The 17,207-nt window shown below is 40.0% G+C and overlaps 1 protein-coding gene across 3 annotated transcripts in view; it reads right to left on the bottom strand.

Annotated features, from left to right (window-relative positions):
• The window catches only part of ARMH3 (armadillo like helical domain containing 3), a 182,870-nt gene that overhangs the window by 111,340 nt on the left and 54,323 nt on the right, over positions 1-17,207 (bottom strand). For all 3 annotated transcript variants that reach the window (XM_057735293.1, XM_057735295.1, XM_057735294.1), the window contains one exon: positions 12,151-12,239. In XM_057735293.1, coding sequence (XP_057591276.1) covers positions 12,151-12,239 — 89 coding nt within the window. The remainder of the gene's footprint in view (positions 1-12,150; positions 12,240-17,207) is intronic.

Below are 17,207 nucleotides of genomic sequence, written 5' to 3'. Positions count from 1 at the left end.
GCGGGGGAGGGGAATGAATTGGGAGATTGGGATTGCCATATATACATTACTAATAAGAAAAAAATATCAAATTGTACACTTTAAATATATGCAGTTTATTGTATGTCAATTGTATCTCAATAAAAGTTCTTAAAGAAAAAAAACTGCACCAAAAAGAATAAAATACCCAGGAATCAAAAAGAAAAAGAAAAAATGTTTTATCAAATGTTATTTAAAAAAAAAAAAAAAAAACCAACACTGGACAGCCTTCAAAATACTATGGCAGCCTTCAGAATAATAATCAAAGTTTATAATCAAAGCTAACAAATCACCAAAGTACAGTTGACCCTTGAATATGGGTTTGAACTGCATGGGTCCACTTATATTTGGACTTTTAAAAATAAATGCATACCACACAATCCACGGTTGGTTGAATCCACAGATGCGAGACCATGGATAGGGAGGGCAGACTGTAAAGTAACAGGTAGATTCTTTTTTATAAGTTTTTTTTATGTCTGTGTGTCTATTTCTGTTTTGTAAATAATTTCATTTGTATCATTTTTTATTTATTTATTTATTTATTTATTGGCTGTGTTGGGTCTTTGTTGTTGCGGATGGGCATTCTCTAGTTGCCGCAAGCAGGGGCTACTCTTTGTTGTGGTGCACAGGCTCCTCATTGCTGTGGCTTCTCTTGTTGTGGACCACGGGCTCTAGGCGCGTGGGCTTCAGTAGTTGTGGCACACGGGCTCAACAGTTGTGACTCACGGGCTCTAGAACACAGGCTCAGTAGTTGCGGCAAACAGGCTTAGTGGGATCTTCCTGCAGCAGGGATCGAACCCACGTCCCCTGCATTGGCAGGCAGATTCTTAACCACTGTGCCACCTAGGAAGCCCTGTACCATTTTTTTAATTAATTTGTTTAATTTATTGGCTGCATTGGGTCTTAGTTGCTGCACATGGGCCTTCTCTAGTTGCAGCAAGTGGGGGCTACTCTTCATCGTGGTGCGTGGGCTCCTCATCGTGGTGGCTTCTCCTGTTGTGGAGCACGGTCTCTAGGCGGGTGGGCTTCAGTAGTTGCGGCCCACAGGCTCAACAGTTGTGGCTCACGGGCTCTAGAGTGCAGGCTCAGGAGTTGTGGCACATGGGTTTAGTCGCTCCACAGCATGTGTGATCTTCCTGGAGCAGGGCTCAAACCTGTGTCCCCTGAATTGGCAGGCAGATTTTTAACCACTGCACCACCTAGGAAGTCCCCTAGATGGATTTTTGACAGGGTTGGAGGGAGGAGGGTGGTATTAGCACCCCAAACCCTAAGTTTGTTTAAGGGTCAACTATACTAACAATATTCTAGGAAATCCTTGGGGATCCTGGGTTTGACTCCTAATCTTTTCTATTTCTACTAAATGAGGATCCACATACCTGGCTCCAAATACTCTTAACCTGTACTGAGTAAAAAATAGAGAAGTTGTGTCAGTGAAACATTTGAGGTATTACACTACACATTCAATAAGTTTAAGTTGTAGGGAAGTGGGTGCTCCACACACACTTGTTTCTTCATTGGAAAGTCTTTTGCATCAGACACTTTGAAAACTTAGTTTCTTTTCTTTTTTTCTTTAATTTTATTTATTTATTTATTTATTTATTTATTTATTTATTTATTTATTGGCTGTGTTGGGTCTTCACTGCTGCACGCAGGCTTTCTCTAGTTGTGGAGAGCGGGGCTGCTCTTCATTGCAGTACATGAGCTTCTCATTGCTGTGATTTCTCTTGTTGCAGAGCACAGGCTGTAGGCATACGGGCTTCAGTAGCAGTGGCACGTGCGCTCAACAGCTGTGGCTCTCGGGCTCTAGAGCGCAGGCTCAGTAGTCATGGCACACAGGCTTAGTTGCTCCGCAGCATGTGGGATCTTCCCGGCCCAGGGCTCAAACCCGTGTCCCCTGCATTGGCTTCCCCGGATTCTTAACCACTACACCACAGGGAAGACCCTGAAAACTTAGTTTCTAGGCTCGCTTTCAGGAACTACAAATTGGCTGCAACTGCTACCTTTTCTGACACTGTACTAGAGGCAAGTGCCAGCCTCCTACTTAGCTCTGGCCCTGGTTTCTTTCCCTGGAGAGTCTTGTGCATTAAATATGGCAGCAGTGAACAGATGTTCTGACTTTTCTGTATACAGACACAAGTGGAATAAAGGACAGTGTGCAGGTTCTGGGAAGCTGAGCCAGGAATGGGTACATTGATGGTTCCCTGAGTTCCAAGTGAATTCCCAGAGGCAAAAGCAGCCAATCTGTTTTTCAAATGGGAAGAGTTCAGTAGCACCCACCTGAGAATCCTGCTGTCTCACACAGGGCCCCCTCACTCCAGAAGGAACTTTGTTCACAGAGCTGTTCCTAGCATTAACATAACCCACACAATAAGGACTTTCCCAGACTTTTTCCTATCCTGCTTTGAATTCAATGGGAAGAAAAGAAGGTAGCAAGCAGCAAACCATGTTGCCGTGTAGGAGAGTGGAATGAATGATGGATATGGGAACTTCTCCAGAACTAAAACCTGTCCCCTACATTCAGGTAAACCAGGTGCAGAGAGGAACAAGCCAACCACGGGAAGACACAATTAAGTGGTAGCTCAGTGCCTGCCTCAGAGAAGCAGAGGGGAGGTTTAATTACAAATCCAAGTGGATGACATTTAAATAAGATTAAAAACAGGAAGGAGACAGAGAGCCTCCAGTAGAGCACAAATAAATGTCTCCAAAGAATCAGGTCAGAGAGAGCTGTCTATTTGAACAGCTTTTACATGCTATGAAGAGAAAGAGAACACAAAGACAAGACTCAGTCAGGCCCTATTTTGTGGCCTGGCATGGAGCTAGGATGAGATGCCACAGATCCCAAGTCAAAACCTGATTATTATGGGAAATGGATAATTTTACAGTGACTGATAGAAGAGAAATATTTAGCACCTCACTTGCTTAGCAGAGAGGTAGAAGAAGTCAAAAGACAGGCTAGAAATAGCACTAGTGTAACAAGTCAATGCCTCCAGAACCCCAGAGGCACTATAAACTCTAGCCAATTCTAGCATCTCTGGACAAAATCACCAATTACTCAGGAGCACTGCTAGCAATCAGCAGGCTCATTGTCAATCAGCAAAATGGCAAAGGAAGGACTTAGAAACCAACACTTACCAGAAGAATGATTTAAAAATACACTTGGTGGCTTCTCAGAATACAGGCACCTGACTGGCTGCAAACCCACGCACCTCACTGAAACAGAGACCAATGAATCAAACAAGAAAATGAAATGGCTTTGGTTGTATGCTATGAGCCTCTCCAGAAGAACAGAGCACAAAAGTCAGTATATCCAGTGGAAGGATTCTGGGAAGGTGGCAGAGTATGAAACACCAGAAATCTCTTTCCTCACCTAGACAATAATTGCATTGGCAGAATTGGTCTGATAAAACTATTTTAGAACTCTGGACTCTGATGAAGGTTTGCAACTTCCAGAGAAAAACTCGGATGGTAAATTTGGTTCATTTTGGTTAATTTCAGCTCTTAGCAGCTACCTATCCCCCAGTCCCAGGCCTGTGGTAAGCAGCTGTGCACCTGTTTCTAGAGCAGCTTGCACACAGCTTGCAGGAACTAGGATGGGCAAAAAAGGCCCTGTCTTCCAAATATGGGCATCTGTGCTATGATCACTGATTGCTGCTTCTGATCACAGAGGTGCAAAGAGGTGGGCAGCCATTTTTGTTGCACCTCCTCTCATAACAGGAAGGCCTTCCCCCTCTAGATAAATGACTTCCAGATTTAAGGGGCCAGTGCCCTTTTTGCCCCACTTTTATTTTTTGCTTTTCCCCTTTCAGGAGCCAGACATTAAAAACTAGGACATTCAACACAAATAAACCTATCTACGAAACAGAAACAGCCTCACAGACCTAGAGAACAGACTCGTGGTTGCCGAGGGGAGGGCAGGGGGTGGGGGTAGGGTAGATTGGGAGTTTGGGATTAGCAGATGCAAACTTGATATTATATAGAGAATGGATAAACAACAAGGTCCTACTGTATAGTACAGGGAACTGTATTTAATATTCTGTGAAAAACCATAATGGAAAAAAAATATACATATGTATAACTGAATTACTTTGCTGTACAGCAGAAACTAACACAACTTTGTAAATCAACTATACTTCAATTTTAAAAAAAGGTAAGGACTTCCCTGGTGGCACAGTGGTTAAGAATCTGGCTGCCAATGCAGGGGACACAGGTTCAATCCCTGGTCCAGGAAGATTCCATATGCTGAGGAGCAGCTAAGCCTGTGCGTCACAACTACTGAGCCTGCGCTCTAGAGCCCGCAAGCCCCAACTACTAAGGCTGTGTGCCACAACTACTGAAGACCATGCGCCTAGAGCCCAGGCTCCACAACAAGAGAAGCCACTGCAATGAGAAGCCTGCGCACTGCAACAAAGAGTAGCTCCCACTCGCTGCAACTGGAGAAAGTCCACAAGCAGCAACGAAGACCCAGTGCAGCCTAAATAAATACATAAATAAATTTATTTTATTTTAAAAGGTGAATACTAGGATAATATAAACATTAACCAAGAGAGCATTCAGAAAGCAAAAAAACTTAGGACATTCAGAAACAACTGCGTATCCAGGGAAAATTAGAGAGTGACTGCACACACCCAAGAAAAGGTTCAGAAGAGACCTAAGAAAACATTGTTTACACCTCAGGCTGATCCTCAGCACAGAGACAGCCTACAATCAAAAACAAAAACAGGGCCTTCCCTGGTGGTGTAGTGGTTAAGAATCCACCTGCCAATGCAGGGGACACGGGTTTGATTCCTGGTCTGGGAAGATCCCACACGCTGCGGAGCAACTAAGCCCGTGTGCCACAACTGCTGAGCCTACACTCTAGAGCCCTCGAGCCACAGCTACTGAGCCCATGTGCCACAACTACTGAAGCCCGCATGCCTAGAGCTCTCAACAAGAGAAGCCACCACAATAAGAAATACACACACTGCAAAGAAGAGCAGCCCCTGCTCTCTGCAACTAGATAAAGTCCGTGTGCAGCAACGAAGACCCAACACAGCAAATAAATAACTAAATTTATTTATTTATTTAAAAATACAAAAAACAAAAACAATAGGGCATTCCCTGGTGGACCAGTGGCTTGGACTCTGTGCTTCTGCTGCCGAGGGCCCAGGTTCTATACTTGGTCAAGGAACTAAGATCCCGAAAGCTGATCAAACAAAATAAAATAGCTAGCTCTGCAGGAAGAGGGGAGAATCTGATTTCTTGAACCTTGAGGACATTATAAGTAAAATAATCCGGCCACAAAAAGACAAATACTGCATGATTCCACTTACATGGAGTACTTAGAGTAGTCAAAATCATAAAGATAGAAGGTAGACTGGTGGTTGCCAGGGGCTGGGGGGGAAGGGGAAGAGTTTCAGTTTTACAAGATGAAAAGATTTATGGGGAACGATGGTGGTGACGGCTGCATTATAGTATGAATGTATTTAATACCACTGAACATACACTTAAAAATGGTTAAGATGGTAAATTTTATGTTATGCGTATTTTAGCACAATAAAAAGTCAGTATGTCAACAAGGTGCACTATGTAAAAGCTCCACACCCCTCTGGATGAACTGGAAAAAAGTTCATCTTTTTTTTTTCTTTAAATGGAAGTTAGGTTCTGTCTTACCATTTTCCTTGCTGTTGAAGTGTATCTGCTAAAAGAGAAAATAAAATTCTCAACTATCTCCAATTCCCCATTTACTTAGGGACACTGCAATCCTCACAGTTACCGCCCACCCTCTTTACCATGAAAATGACTTTTTATGTGAAAGTTCTCATATGGAACTTAGACTCTGAGAAATGCAAAATCCCATACACCTCATTCCTGTGCATCTGCCCCTAACTAAGCATGCTCAGAAGCCACTGCCTTCTTCTAGGGCCCTATATCACCTGCTTATTTTTTCCAACATTGCCCAATCAAAAGACAGTCAAAATCACCCTTGAAAAAAATCTAATTGTCAATGAGATCATGTCTCAATGAAGCCCGAATGTAGAACCAAGAACTTTACTTTCTTCCAAAATAAGGGAAAACCACTAACAGACCTGTCCTGCTCCTTGAGATCCAGGGAACAATGATACCTTATGAAACCAAATGATACTTTCTTATACAATACAACCAGTATAGGCAGAGCAACAAAAGCACAACTACTCTTTTCTCTGCCTCTTTTAGTTGACAAGATGCTAATGAGCCTATGAGAGTTGACATTTCTCTGGATAAGAAGTGCCTTCATGTGCAGAGAAAAGAACAGAGATTTCTCACTCTTTTAAGGGGCTTTTAGGTGGGACTCTTTTTCTCCCTCTAACAGGCTAAACTTGTTAGAAATTCTTATCTTTTGCTTCTGCCAAGTTTCTAAGAGAAAGATTCAAAATAGTATAAATTTTGGATTTAGCCAAAAGTGATGATTTGAAGGAAAAAAGAGTTTCCTGGCATTCTTTTTCAGTCCTGGGGCTTTGTACACTGCTATACAAAATCTTTCATAACAAAATTATGAAAAGAGAGAAATACCTTCTAATGCTGCTATATTGGAACATTCTAACTTTGAAAGGAATTGATTATCCACAGAAGAAAGAAGCCTCCATATTTTTGCACATGGAAGCTAGAGCAGTCTTAATTTGGCACATCAAGTCTAGAATACATCTTGTAATACATATTCCCCTAAATCAGAGAAAATTTGGGGGAAAGAGGAAGAAAAATTTTAAAAGCAATTTTAAGAACAAAATAGCAATAGCAGCTGCCAAAATTCCTCTTCCCATATACTCTGTTTACTGCTATGTTCTTTCCCACCTGGATACCCTCTTCAAAACTAAAAGACGCAATAGTATAGAGTTATATAAGATAACACCATTGGAGGAAGCTGGGTGAAGGGTACAAGAACTCTCTGTACTATTTTTGCAACTTCCTGTGAGTCTATAATTATACCAAAATAAAAAGTTTAAAAAAGTAACTAAACTAAAAGAAGCAGACAATTAAAAATTCAAAGGATAGTTTCTCAAAATTAGGAGGTGCTGGCAAACTGTCGAAGCTATACCTATACCAAGAACTGCCAAATAAATCTACAGCTCAGGTCAGTCCTTCTCTTGAAAATTTTCATTCCTATATGACAACATCTATAGTATAACAAGCTTCCAATGAAAGGTTCTCAATTCCCAGTCTCAAGTCTGGGAAGTCATAGGCTTCTGTCAGTGATGAGAGCGCCAGCTGGATCCAGAAAGCTGTGACACTCCCTGGGTTTTCTATTTTTCCCAGTAGGTAACTGAAAGGTCAGGACATGTACAATTTCTCTCTTTTTCACAAAGCTGTGAATGCTTTGGATGCTAGTTAGCACAGTGAAGCTTAACAGATTGTTTTGGGGGCTCTGGGGGCCTCTTCCTGCAAGGAGGCAAATGTTGCCTAGTGATCCGCTTCTGAGCATAGGAGTCAGGAACTGTAAGTTCTAATCATGACTCTGTTTAGTATCCAGTTCCATGATCCTCAGCAAGTCACTTATTCTTCTATACATTCTCTAACAAATGGTGATACAAATAATGACTTATCACCCAGGGATATGGCAGAGTGAAAGGGTAAGAAGGATTGTGATCCACAGATAAATGTCAAATATAAAATGCCAATATAAACCTGCCTTTAAATCAATCCATGTTTTCAGACTGTGAAAAGCTACACTATTTAAATTCAGGCTGCCTCCCCAGTGCCCCTTCTGCCTGCAGTGTAAGTAAAATAAGCTGATTCCACGAAGTTCTGTTCAAGTATTTCCCTCTTCAACAACTACATGCTTCTCTCTAAACATTCTGCTCATTTCTTGGTTAATGGCTTAGAAACCATCTAAGTTTCCATTTTCACTTGGTTAAAAGCAACCCATGTATCTGTAGGTAAGGAAGAAAAGGGACAAAGGAAAGAGAAATTACCCATCACTCCCTTTCATATCAACAACTCAAATAAAAAGGTGCTGAAGTCAGCTCAAAAGAAACTTGACAACAAATATTCTAATATTATTATTTGAGGTCCAAACACAACATTGTGTTGCTTTAAGAGAACGCTGATTCACCATTAATGGAAATTCTACATACCCATTCACCCATTTATTTACTCATTCAAATGTTTTCTGAGTCCCTATTATAAGCCAAGTAATGTGCTAGGAATAAAGCAATGATTAAAACACAGGCCCTGCCCGCTAGGAATTTTTTTTAAGAGGAAAGATAGATATTTAAGCAAATCATTGTACAGACATATGCAAACATAGCAAAACAATGTGATATGCTAAAATAGAAGCCCAAAGTGCTGTAAGAGTACACAGGAAACAAAACACGGTGACCAACATGGTCTTTAGCCTTAAGATGTTCAGAGAAAATATTAAGCTAAAGTTCCCAGGAAGAATGCAGTACAATCGGTAAAAAGAAAAACTATTTAACCAAATACTAAGAAAACAGAATTGGGAGGCCATGGAACCTAAAATTAAGAGAAATTATATGCAAAGTATGTATGTGCAAATGGACATTTTCTGGAAGCAAATATCAACTCTTTCATTATATTCTCAAAGGTAAAGAGCTATTTCACCAGGATCTTATCCTAAAACTCAGTTTTCTATCTCTATCAGAGGAGAGTTTTAAGATCTAACTTTTTACTCAGAATAGGAGACCTGGGTAGCCTAGAGGTCAGAGAAGAGCTTTTGAACTTTCCATACCCTGGTAGAAAACAGTGACTTCTGAAAACAGGGCAATGAGAAAGGCAAGACTTCTTCCCTTCTATATTCAAGCTGAGGTTAGCCTAAATATATTTCTGCACGTACTCAGATACCATGGTGACAGGCATCATATAAATAGACAGTGGCAGCAGGGAGTAGGTCAGGGATTATATCTGTAAAACCAACATATCAGGCAGGATTAAACCCCCAACTAACACAGCTAGCTGCTCCTCACCATCCATAAAACCAAGCCTGAGAATCCCATATGGGAATTTGGAGGGGGACCTCTGGCTACCTCCCCAATAAAAAAGAGCTACTGCAGTCAAACAGCATAAAAATAAAAATTACCACTCAAAGTGCAATAAGACTAAACACCCCTGTTCCAAATAACAAAAGGCATTTGTACCCTAGTCCACTGCTTCCTAGACACCCTAGGTCTCCCATGTGTCTGACCTAACAACAGATACCTTACTAGTTTTATTTACAAGTAAAATTCAACTAAAGTTTGCAGCACATGTATGGGCAAGCATCTGTACACATAGGCATATTTGCCATGTGAGTTTCACACACCTCCCTCAAACCCATAAGCCTAGAAGGCAAAGAAAGAGTGAAAACATGGGCAAACCAACATATGAGGGGTAGTACCAGCCAAGGAGTAGGTGGATCCACCATAGCCACATTTATATTCACTGATTGCAATATTATACATTATTATGGGCTCTGATGCATCAGATGTAGTCTAGTATTTTGCAGCTTTCCTCAACACCTGCTGCTCTACATCTCACTGCATACACTCCATGTATGAACACACGGAGCCAGGTTCCAGGAGGGCTCACCCAGTGTACATAGCAAAAAGAGCTACCCTTACTTGGCAGAGAACTCTAGTACAAATGCCTACACCTTAGGAACAAGCAGCTGTCCAAGTCTCACCAATGACACTCATATACCCCTCCTCTCAATCTATCAAGGGCCTTAGAATGGCCAAACAATCAGTCTTGAGAGAGCAAATAATTACACACAGAGCTGAACACAGCATAAAGTACTCTAGAAAATAAAGTCAACTGACTAACATAGGATAAAGAGTGGTCTCTTGCCTCATAGTTTTCTAGCCAAAATAGAGAAAGCTAAGATCCAGAAAAGATAAATATAAAAGACACTTATTAGTCTCTTTAAAAGATAATTGCCTCTTTATGGGACTTCCCTGGTGGTGCAGTGGTTGAGAATCCTCCTGCCAATGCAGGGGACACAGGTTCGAGCCCTGGTCCAGGAAGAACCCACATGCTTCGGAGCAACTAAGCCCATGCGTTACAACTACTGAGCCCACATGCTGCAACTACTGAGGCCCCTGCACTAGAGCCCGTTCTCCACAACCAGAGAAGTCACCGCACTGAGAAGACCGCACACCACAATAAAGAGTAGCCCCTGCTCACCACAACTAAAGAAAGTCTCACATGCAGCAACAAAGACCCAACACAGCCAATAAATAAATAAATAAAAGTTTTTAAAAAAATTTTTAATAAAAGATAATTGCCTCTTTAAATAAAAATTATGACAATGTATTTTGGGGTTTATAATATACGTAAAAGTAAAATGTATGACAACAATAGCACAAAGGACAGAATGCAAGGTGGAGGTAGGAAAATAATGGGAAGCCCTGGGCCCCAGGAAAACAGACCAGGGTGAATGGGAGAAGGCAATGGAAAAGGCAACAGAACAGGACAATGAGGAAGAGGACAACAGATGATGAGGATAGGAGAAAAACCAGAGAGATCCCAGGAGTCAGAGATAGGATGGCTAGACTAGAAAGGAAAGAAAATAGAATAAAATAGAAAATAAAACCAGAAGAGAATCAAAGGCAGGCAGAAATAACTACTACCACCAACTCTTTAGTACTACAATGTGTAACTTCATCCCAGGTATAAATATAAACCATTGGTACTTGTTTTAAGTCCTACAATTATACCAATATCCAGAGATTTGCATCATTTTTGTGTTTTCTCTTTAATTCTAAATTTTTAGAGCTTAATAATCATACAACTATCCATAGGCAACCAAACAGTCCTTTATATTAAAAAGAATTAGGGACTTCCCTGGTGGTCCTGTGGTTAAGACTTCGAGCTCCCAATGCAGGGGGCCCAGGTTCGATCCCTGGTCAGGGAGCTAGATCAAGCATGCCGCAACTATGACCTGATGCAGCCAAATAAATAAACATTTAAAAAATAAATAAATAAAAACTAAAAGAATTGCTCTGACCTAAGAAATTCTACTAACTTTAGTCATTTCAGTCTCTTTTGATCTCTCTTGAGCTCTTCTGACATGCCCTCAATTGCAAACTCTCACATAATCATACTCTTCTCCTAAAATATCAAAATCCCACTATTGCCACTCAGTGTTATTCTCCTACTCCCCCTTCACCACCATAGGCAGTAACTACAAAGAATTTGCTAATCCATTAATTAAATATCTCTACTTCCCATTATGAATGACTAAATTTAGAAAGCCAAACTGGGCTGGGAGGAAACCATGTGTCACAACAAGTGAGATGAATTCCATGGGAGGGGGTGGAGTTACTGGCCAGTTTCTCATAATGCCTCTGACACTAACACACCCTCCTCTGCTCAGAATACAGAGACGCTCTCCCAAGGGTGGGGCAACAATTTACCACTATAATCATCTGGAGAAGACTTATTGTACCATCGGGTCACAAAAGCCATAGGACCTATCAGCAAGCAAATGCCTCAGGAAACATGTCTCCTCTGCTTTCCTGAAACCTCCAATTTAGTTGCACAAAAGAAAGGGGTGGCAAGCCAGTATTAATTGTACCCTTAGTGAAGAACCACTTCCCTCCTGCAGGGGTGGCAGTGACTTTACTGGGCTACCAAATGGATACAAAGACAAAAGTAAACACTGTAATTTGCTGTTTTTGTCTCTGGCACAGGGGGAGTGGTAAAATTGACACTGTCTGTAAACAGTAATAATGCCAGATGTAACACAAAGAACAGGATTCCCTCCATCTCTCCACCCCCTCCCCAACCCCTCTCCCTAAAATATTCCTCCTGAGATTACTCATCCTGAGGAAACACACAGAAGCCTCCCTATAGTCCATATGCTGCTACCAAATGGAACCAAGGGAGAATCCAAGTTTGTACTGACTCCTCATTGGAAGAATCAATGGAACTCAAGAAATATTTGTTTCTACCAGCTGACAAAAAAATACAGGGAGGAGAAGGAACAAGAGAGAAAGTATGAAATAGATATGTGACATGCCCAGGTTTGGATTAGAACAAGGCTGAAGTGACAAAAAGAAGAGCTGCAAACAGAAGCATCCTAAACAAACTAAAAAGTTTTTTTTTTTTAAATTCAGCTTGTACCCAGGCCTAGGGTTCATAAAAGATATAGGAAAAGAGGATGAATTCAAAAGAAAAAGTTACCTGACCAGAGTTCCCGCCAGGTATAATGCAGGCGTACTCTACACTTCTTCTGATAGCAAAGTAGTTTATGTACTACCTGAATGCAGCGCCTGTAACAGAAAAAGAGAAAAACTGGAATAAACCTAAGAATACGGTGCAACTCACCACAGATACCCTTTCTTTAGTGAAGCAGCTTTTGCTAAGGCCACAGAAGACGCTGGGTATGAATCTACACACATGGGAAAGAAAGGACCTCCTACCTGAAGCTTTCTGATGGATAAATCCTCCCTCCCCAAACACACACACACTGATTGTGCTAATTCCTTCTATCTCTAGGAAAAGGGAATTATAACCACATATAGGTCATAACTAATTGAATAAAATTAGGCACTACTGATACCATTTCCTTGAGTATCTTTCCTCAGAGGAAGGATGCACCAGTGGACCAAAATTAAACTACTCCATTCAAAATTGCAAACATAGGATACAAAGACATAAAATTAAAAACCTTAAGTTTTTAAAGCTATTTAATTTTGTTTTTAATACAAATTAACTTTTAAATAAAATTTAAATTTTATTTACATTAAAAGCTAAATTTAAAATTCAGTTCTTCAGTTGCAGTAACCACGTATCAAGTACTCGATAGCCATATGCACCTAGTGGCTGCCATAATTGGACCGTGCAGATACACAGAACTTTTTTACAGTCATAAAAATTATACTGGACATTGTTTTTCTAGATCACTGGAATATTCAACGTTATTCACATCCCAACAACGTATATGTTTTTGAGAATATTTCCAAATAAGCAGTTAGTAGGTTGAGATGAAAGACATATTTAAACATAAACCTAACAAAAAAACGTTTCTTTCATCTCTGGGGAAGAGTTGTTTTGTTTTTTTATAAATTTATTTATTTTATTGGCTGTGTTGGGTCTTTTTTTGCTGTGCGCAGGCTTTCTTTAGTTGCGGTGAGGGGGGGCTACTCTTCTTTGTGGTGTGCAGGCTCCTCATTGCCGTGGCTTCTCTTGTTGCGGACCACAGGCTCTAGGCACGTGGGCTTCAATAGTTGTGGCTCACGGGCTCTAAAGTGCAGGCTCAATAGTTGTGGCGCATGGGCTTAGTTGCTCCGCGGCATGTGGGATCTTCCTGGAGCAGGGATCGAACCCGTGTCCCCTGCATTGGCAGGCGGATTCTTAACCACTGCACCACCTAGGAAGCCCTGGGGAAGAGTTTTGAAAGCTTAAAAAGCTGTGAATGAATATATAAAGGAAAATACTGATAAAATTTGCTTCCTAAAAATAAAAATCTCTTGTTTGATTTAAATAATTGTAATGAGTAAAATTAAAAGTCAAACAATATGGGAAATTGCATTTGCAACAAATGACACAAAAGGGTTACTACGCTTAACATATATATATATATGAGTTTATATAAATATTTATTTATTATTTGGCTGTGCTGGGTCTTAGTTGTGGCATGTGGGATCTTTAGCTACAGCATGCAGGATCTTTTAGTTGCAGCATGCAGAATCTTTAGCTGCAACATGCAGGATCATTAGTTGCGGCATGCAAACTCTTAGTTGCGGCATGTGGGATCTAGTTCCCTGACCAGGGACCAAACCTGGGTCCCCTGCATTGGGAGCACAGAGTCTTAGCCACTGGACCACCAGGGAAGCCTCTATATGAGTTTATATAAATTGATAAGAAAAAATAACAACACCCCTAATAAGAAAGATGGGCAAAAGAAATGGTCAACAAATTCCCCCATAAATATGGTAAGTTAACATTTTCCTATAATGTTCAACTTCACCTTAAAAAAGTATATTAAAACAAGATTCTGTTTTCTTTTCTTTTTCTTTTCTTTCTTTTTGTTTTTTTTGGCCATGTTGCACAGCATGCGGGATCTTAGTTCCCCAACCAGGGATAGAACCCGTGACCCCTGCAGTGGAAGCAGAGAGTCTTAACCACTGGACTGCCAGGGAATTCCCCAACAAGATTCTGTTTTTGCAAACCAAATTAATATAGATTTTAATACTGACAAAGGTACAGCAAACAGCCATTCATACATTATCAGAGAAAGTATAATTGGTATAGAGCCCTTTTAGGAAGCAACTGCAATCTCCATCAATAGTCTTAATAATGTTTACATCCTTTGACCCACTAACGCCACTCCAGAAAATTCAGCTTTAATCCAGAATGGAAAAAAACAAACAAACAACTTTATACAAAAAGATATTCATCATAATCTTATTTATAGTAAAATAAAATTGGAAACAACTGTGGAAAGAACACCCAACACTGAGAGAACAGCAAGTAAAGCATTACACACATGTACTAAGTTGTCCCTCCAAAAGTCCCTAACCCCCAATGTGAGTGTATTTGGAGATAAGGCCTTTACGGAGGTAATAAAGGTAAAGAAGGTCAAAATGGTGGGGCCCTAATCTGACAGGACCGGCTTCCTTATAAGAAGAAGAAGAGAGGGACTTCCCTGGCAGTCTAGAAGTTAAGACCCTGCACTTGCAGTGAGGGGGCAAGGGTTTGATCCCTGGTCAGGGAACTAGGATCCCACATGCTGCGTGGCTCAGCCAAAAAAGAAAAAGAAAAAAGACTTACAAAAAAGAAGAGGAAGAGACACAAAGAGCATACCCATACAGATAGGAAAGGCCGTGTGAGGACATAGAAAGAAGATGGCCATCTGTAAGCCAAGGAGAGAGGCCTCTGGAGAAACCAAAGGTGCTAGCACTTTGATCTTGGACTTCCAGGCTCCAGAACTGTGAGAAATAAATTTCTGTTGTTTAAGCCACCCAATCTGTGGTTTTTTGTTATGGCAGTCCAAGCAGACTATTACACATACATATAATGAAATCCCATGAAGCTCTTAAAAAGTACATTCACGAAGATTTTTCACAACACAAAAAGATATTTCTGTTATAATGGTAAGTGAAAAAACAGCATGCAAAACTGTATATAATTAAATATACGATAATGGTCACAACTATATTCAAATGCATCCAAAAAAGATTAAAATTTTATATTAACAGTGGTTGCCTTATGGTAGGATTATAAGTGAATTCTGTAGTTTCTCTTTTTCTGTTTTCTCCAAATTTTCTACAACTATATTTTACTTTTAGAGCTAAAAAATCCACCATTTAAAACAAATTAATTTAAAAAAATTTTAACATCCTCTAGAAAGGGGCACAAAGGAACTTTCTGAAGAATAGAAATGTTTCATATCTTGACTGGGATAGTTACTACAAGGATGTATATACATTTGTCAAAACTCATCAAACTGTTCATCCTACTGCAATTCTGTTAGTAAGTCCTTGGCAATGGGGGTCTAGAAACACAATGGACAGAACACGAGAGAATAATATGGAGAGAACTAGTATGTTAATCTGTGAATCAAAGAATCTAAGTACTGTGGGAGGGAGGCTCAACAGGGACGAGATGTGGGGATATATGTATAAATACAACTGACTTACTTTGTTGTACAGCAGAAACGAGCACAACAGTGTAAAGCAATTATACTCCAATAAAGAGCCAGGAGAAAAAAAAGAATCTAAGTACTCAAGGTTTTACACTGTCATTTCTAATATCAAGTTAACGTCCCTTCTAGTTTTGCCAAATGGGGAACAAAGTCCAAGCAAATACAAAAACCTTGGCAATGGTAAGGATATAGAGAAATTAGAACCCTTATACACTGTTGATGGAAATGTAAAATGGTACAACTGCTTTGGGAAATAGTTTAGAAGTTCCTAAAAATGTTAAACATAGAATTGCCATATGACCCACCAATTCCACTGCTAGGTATACAAGAAAAATGAAATATGCATCTACACAAAAACTTGTACATAAATGTTCATAGCAGCATTATTCACAACAGCTAAAGCTATAAATAACCCAAATGTCTATCAACTAATTAATGGATAAATGAAATGATGTTATACATCCATACAATGAAATATTACTCAGCCATAAAAAGGAATGCTGCAACATGGATGAACCCTGAAAACATGCTAAATAAAAGAAGTCAGTCATAAAAGATCGCATAATTTATGATTTCAATTATATAAAATGGCCAAAACAGGCAAACATAGAGACAGAAAGTAGACTGGGGGTGGAGGACAGAGGACCAAGGCTTGGACGATATTGCTCTGAAGCTCCAGGCTCATCACACAAACCAAAAGATTCAGAGGAAACTGTCAGACCTATCTTTTCATCCATTCATTCCATAAATACTGACTGTATACCAAGTAAACATCTAGCACTTAAATCTTACAAAAACTAAATTGTCAAGTTCTGGGAAGAAACTATATCCAGATAGCCTGCTAGTTTCAGGCAAATGAAAGAGACTCTTTCTCTCAAAATTGTTCTCATGAAAGAATGAGGCAAAGAAAACAGAAATACAAGAGGAAATAAGCAAAACAAAAGGGTGGAGTCAAAGTGGCTCCTCTCCACCTAATATGCCTCAATTGAAATTCAGTTGAATGGCAACGTCAGGTAAAGAATACTTCTAGAAGTGAGATTAAGACTCTCTCAGGTTCTCCTGAGATCCTACTAACTTCAGCAGACATCATATCAATATGTAGGATATCAACTTGACAGCTCATGGAATCAAGCAAAAATGCTGATAGCTAATTTTTTGGGCCTTTTAGCAGAGGACAAAAGAAAAGGGGGGGGGACCAATAATAACAACAACAACAAAAAACACTACAAACCTCCCTCTGTGGAGTGAGAGACAAAGATGTTAGCTAAAGGGATTAAAATGCCTGACAACATATCAAAGACACAATAAGGTGAACTAAATTTGTAAGTTAAAGTACTGGAAGTTTTCAAAACACCCCCATTAATGGGCCTGCATTGCTACCTTACCAACCTATTCTACTTGCCTTTTTATTCACATCTCTCTGCTCTTCCCACTCCTCATAGCTCTAAGTGGTCTTATAGGTGCTCTTCAGACAGAATTTTATGAGAGAACTATGTAACAGAGATCTCTCTTAAAAGACTTCAGTATATATTAAAAATTAAAATATAAATCAATATATACATCAAAAATTTTAAATAATTCCCTTTTATTC

This window comes from Hippopotamus amphibius, chromosome 5 (genome assembly GCF_030028045.1).
Source record: "Hippopotamus amphibius kiboko isolate mHipAmp2 chromosome 5, mHipAmp2.hap2, whole genome shotgun sequence".
NCBI lineage: Eukaryota > Metazoa > Chordata > Mammalia > Artiodactyla > Hippopotamidae > Hippopotamus > Hippopotamus amphibius.
Note: the sequence above shows the minus strand (reverse complement) of the source record. Positions and strands in the feature narration are given on the sequence as shown.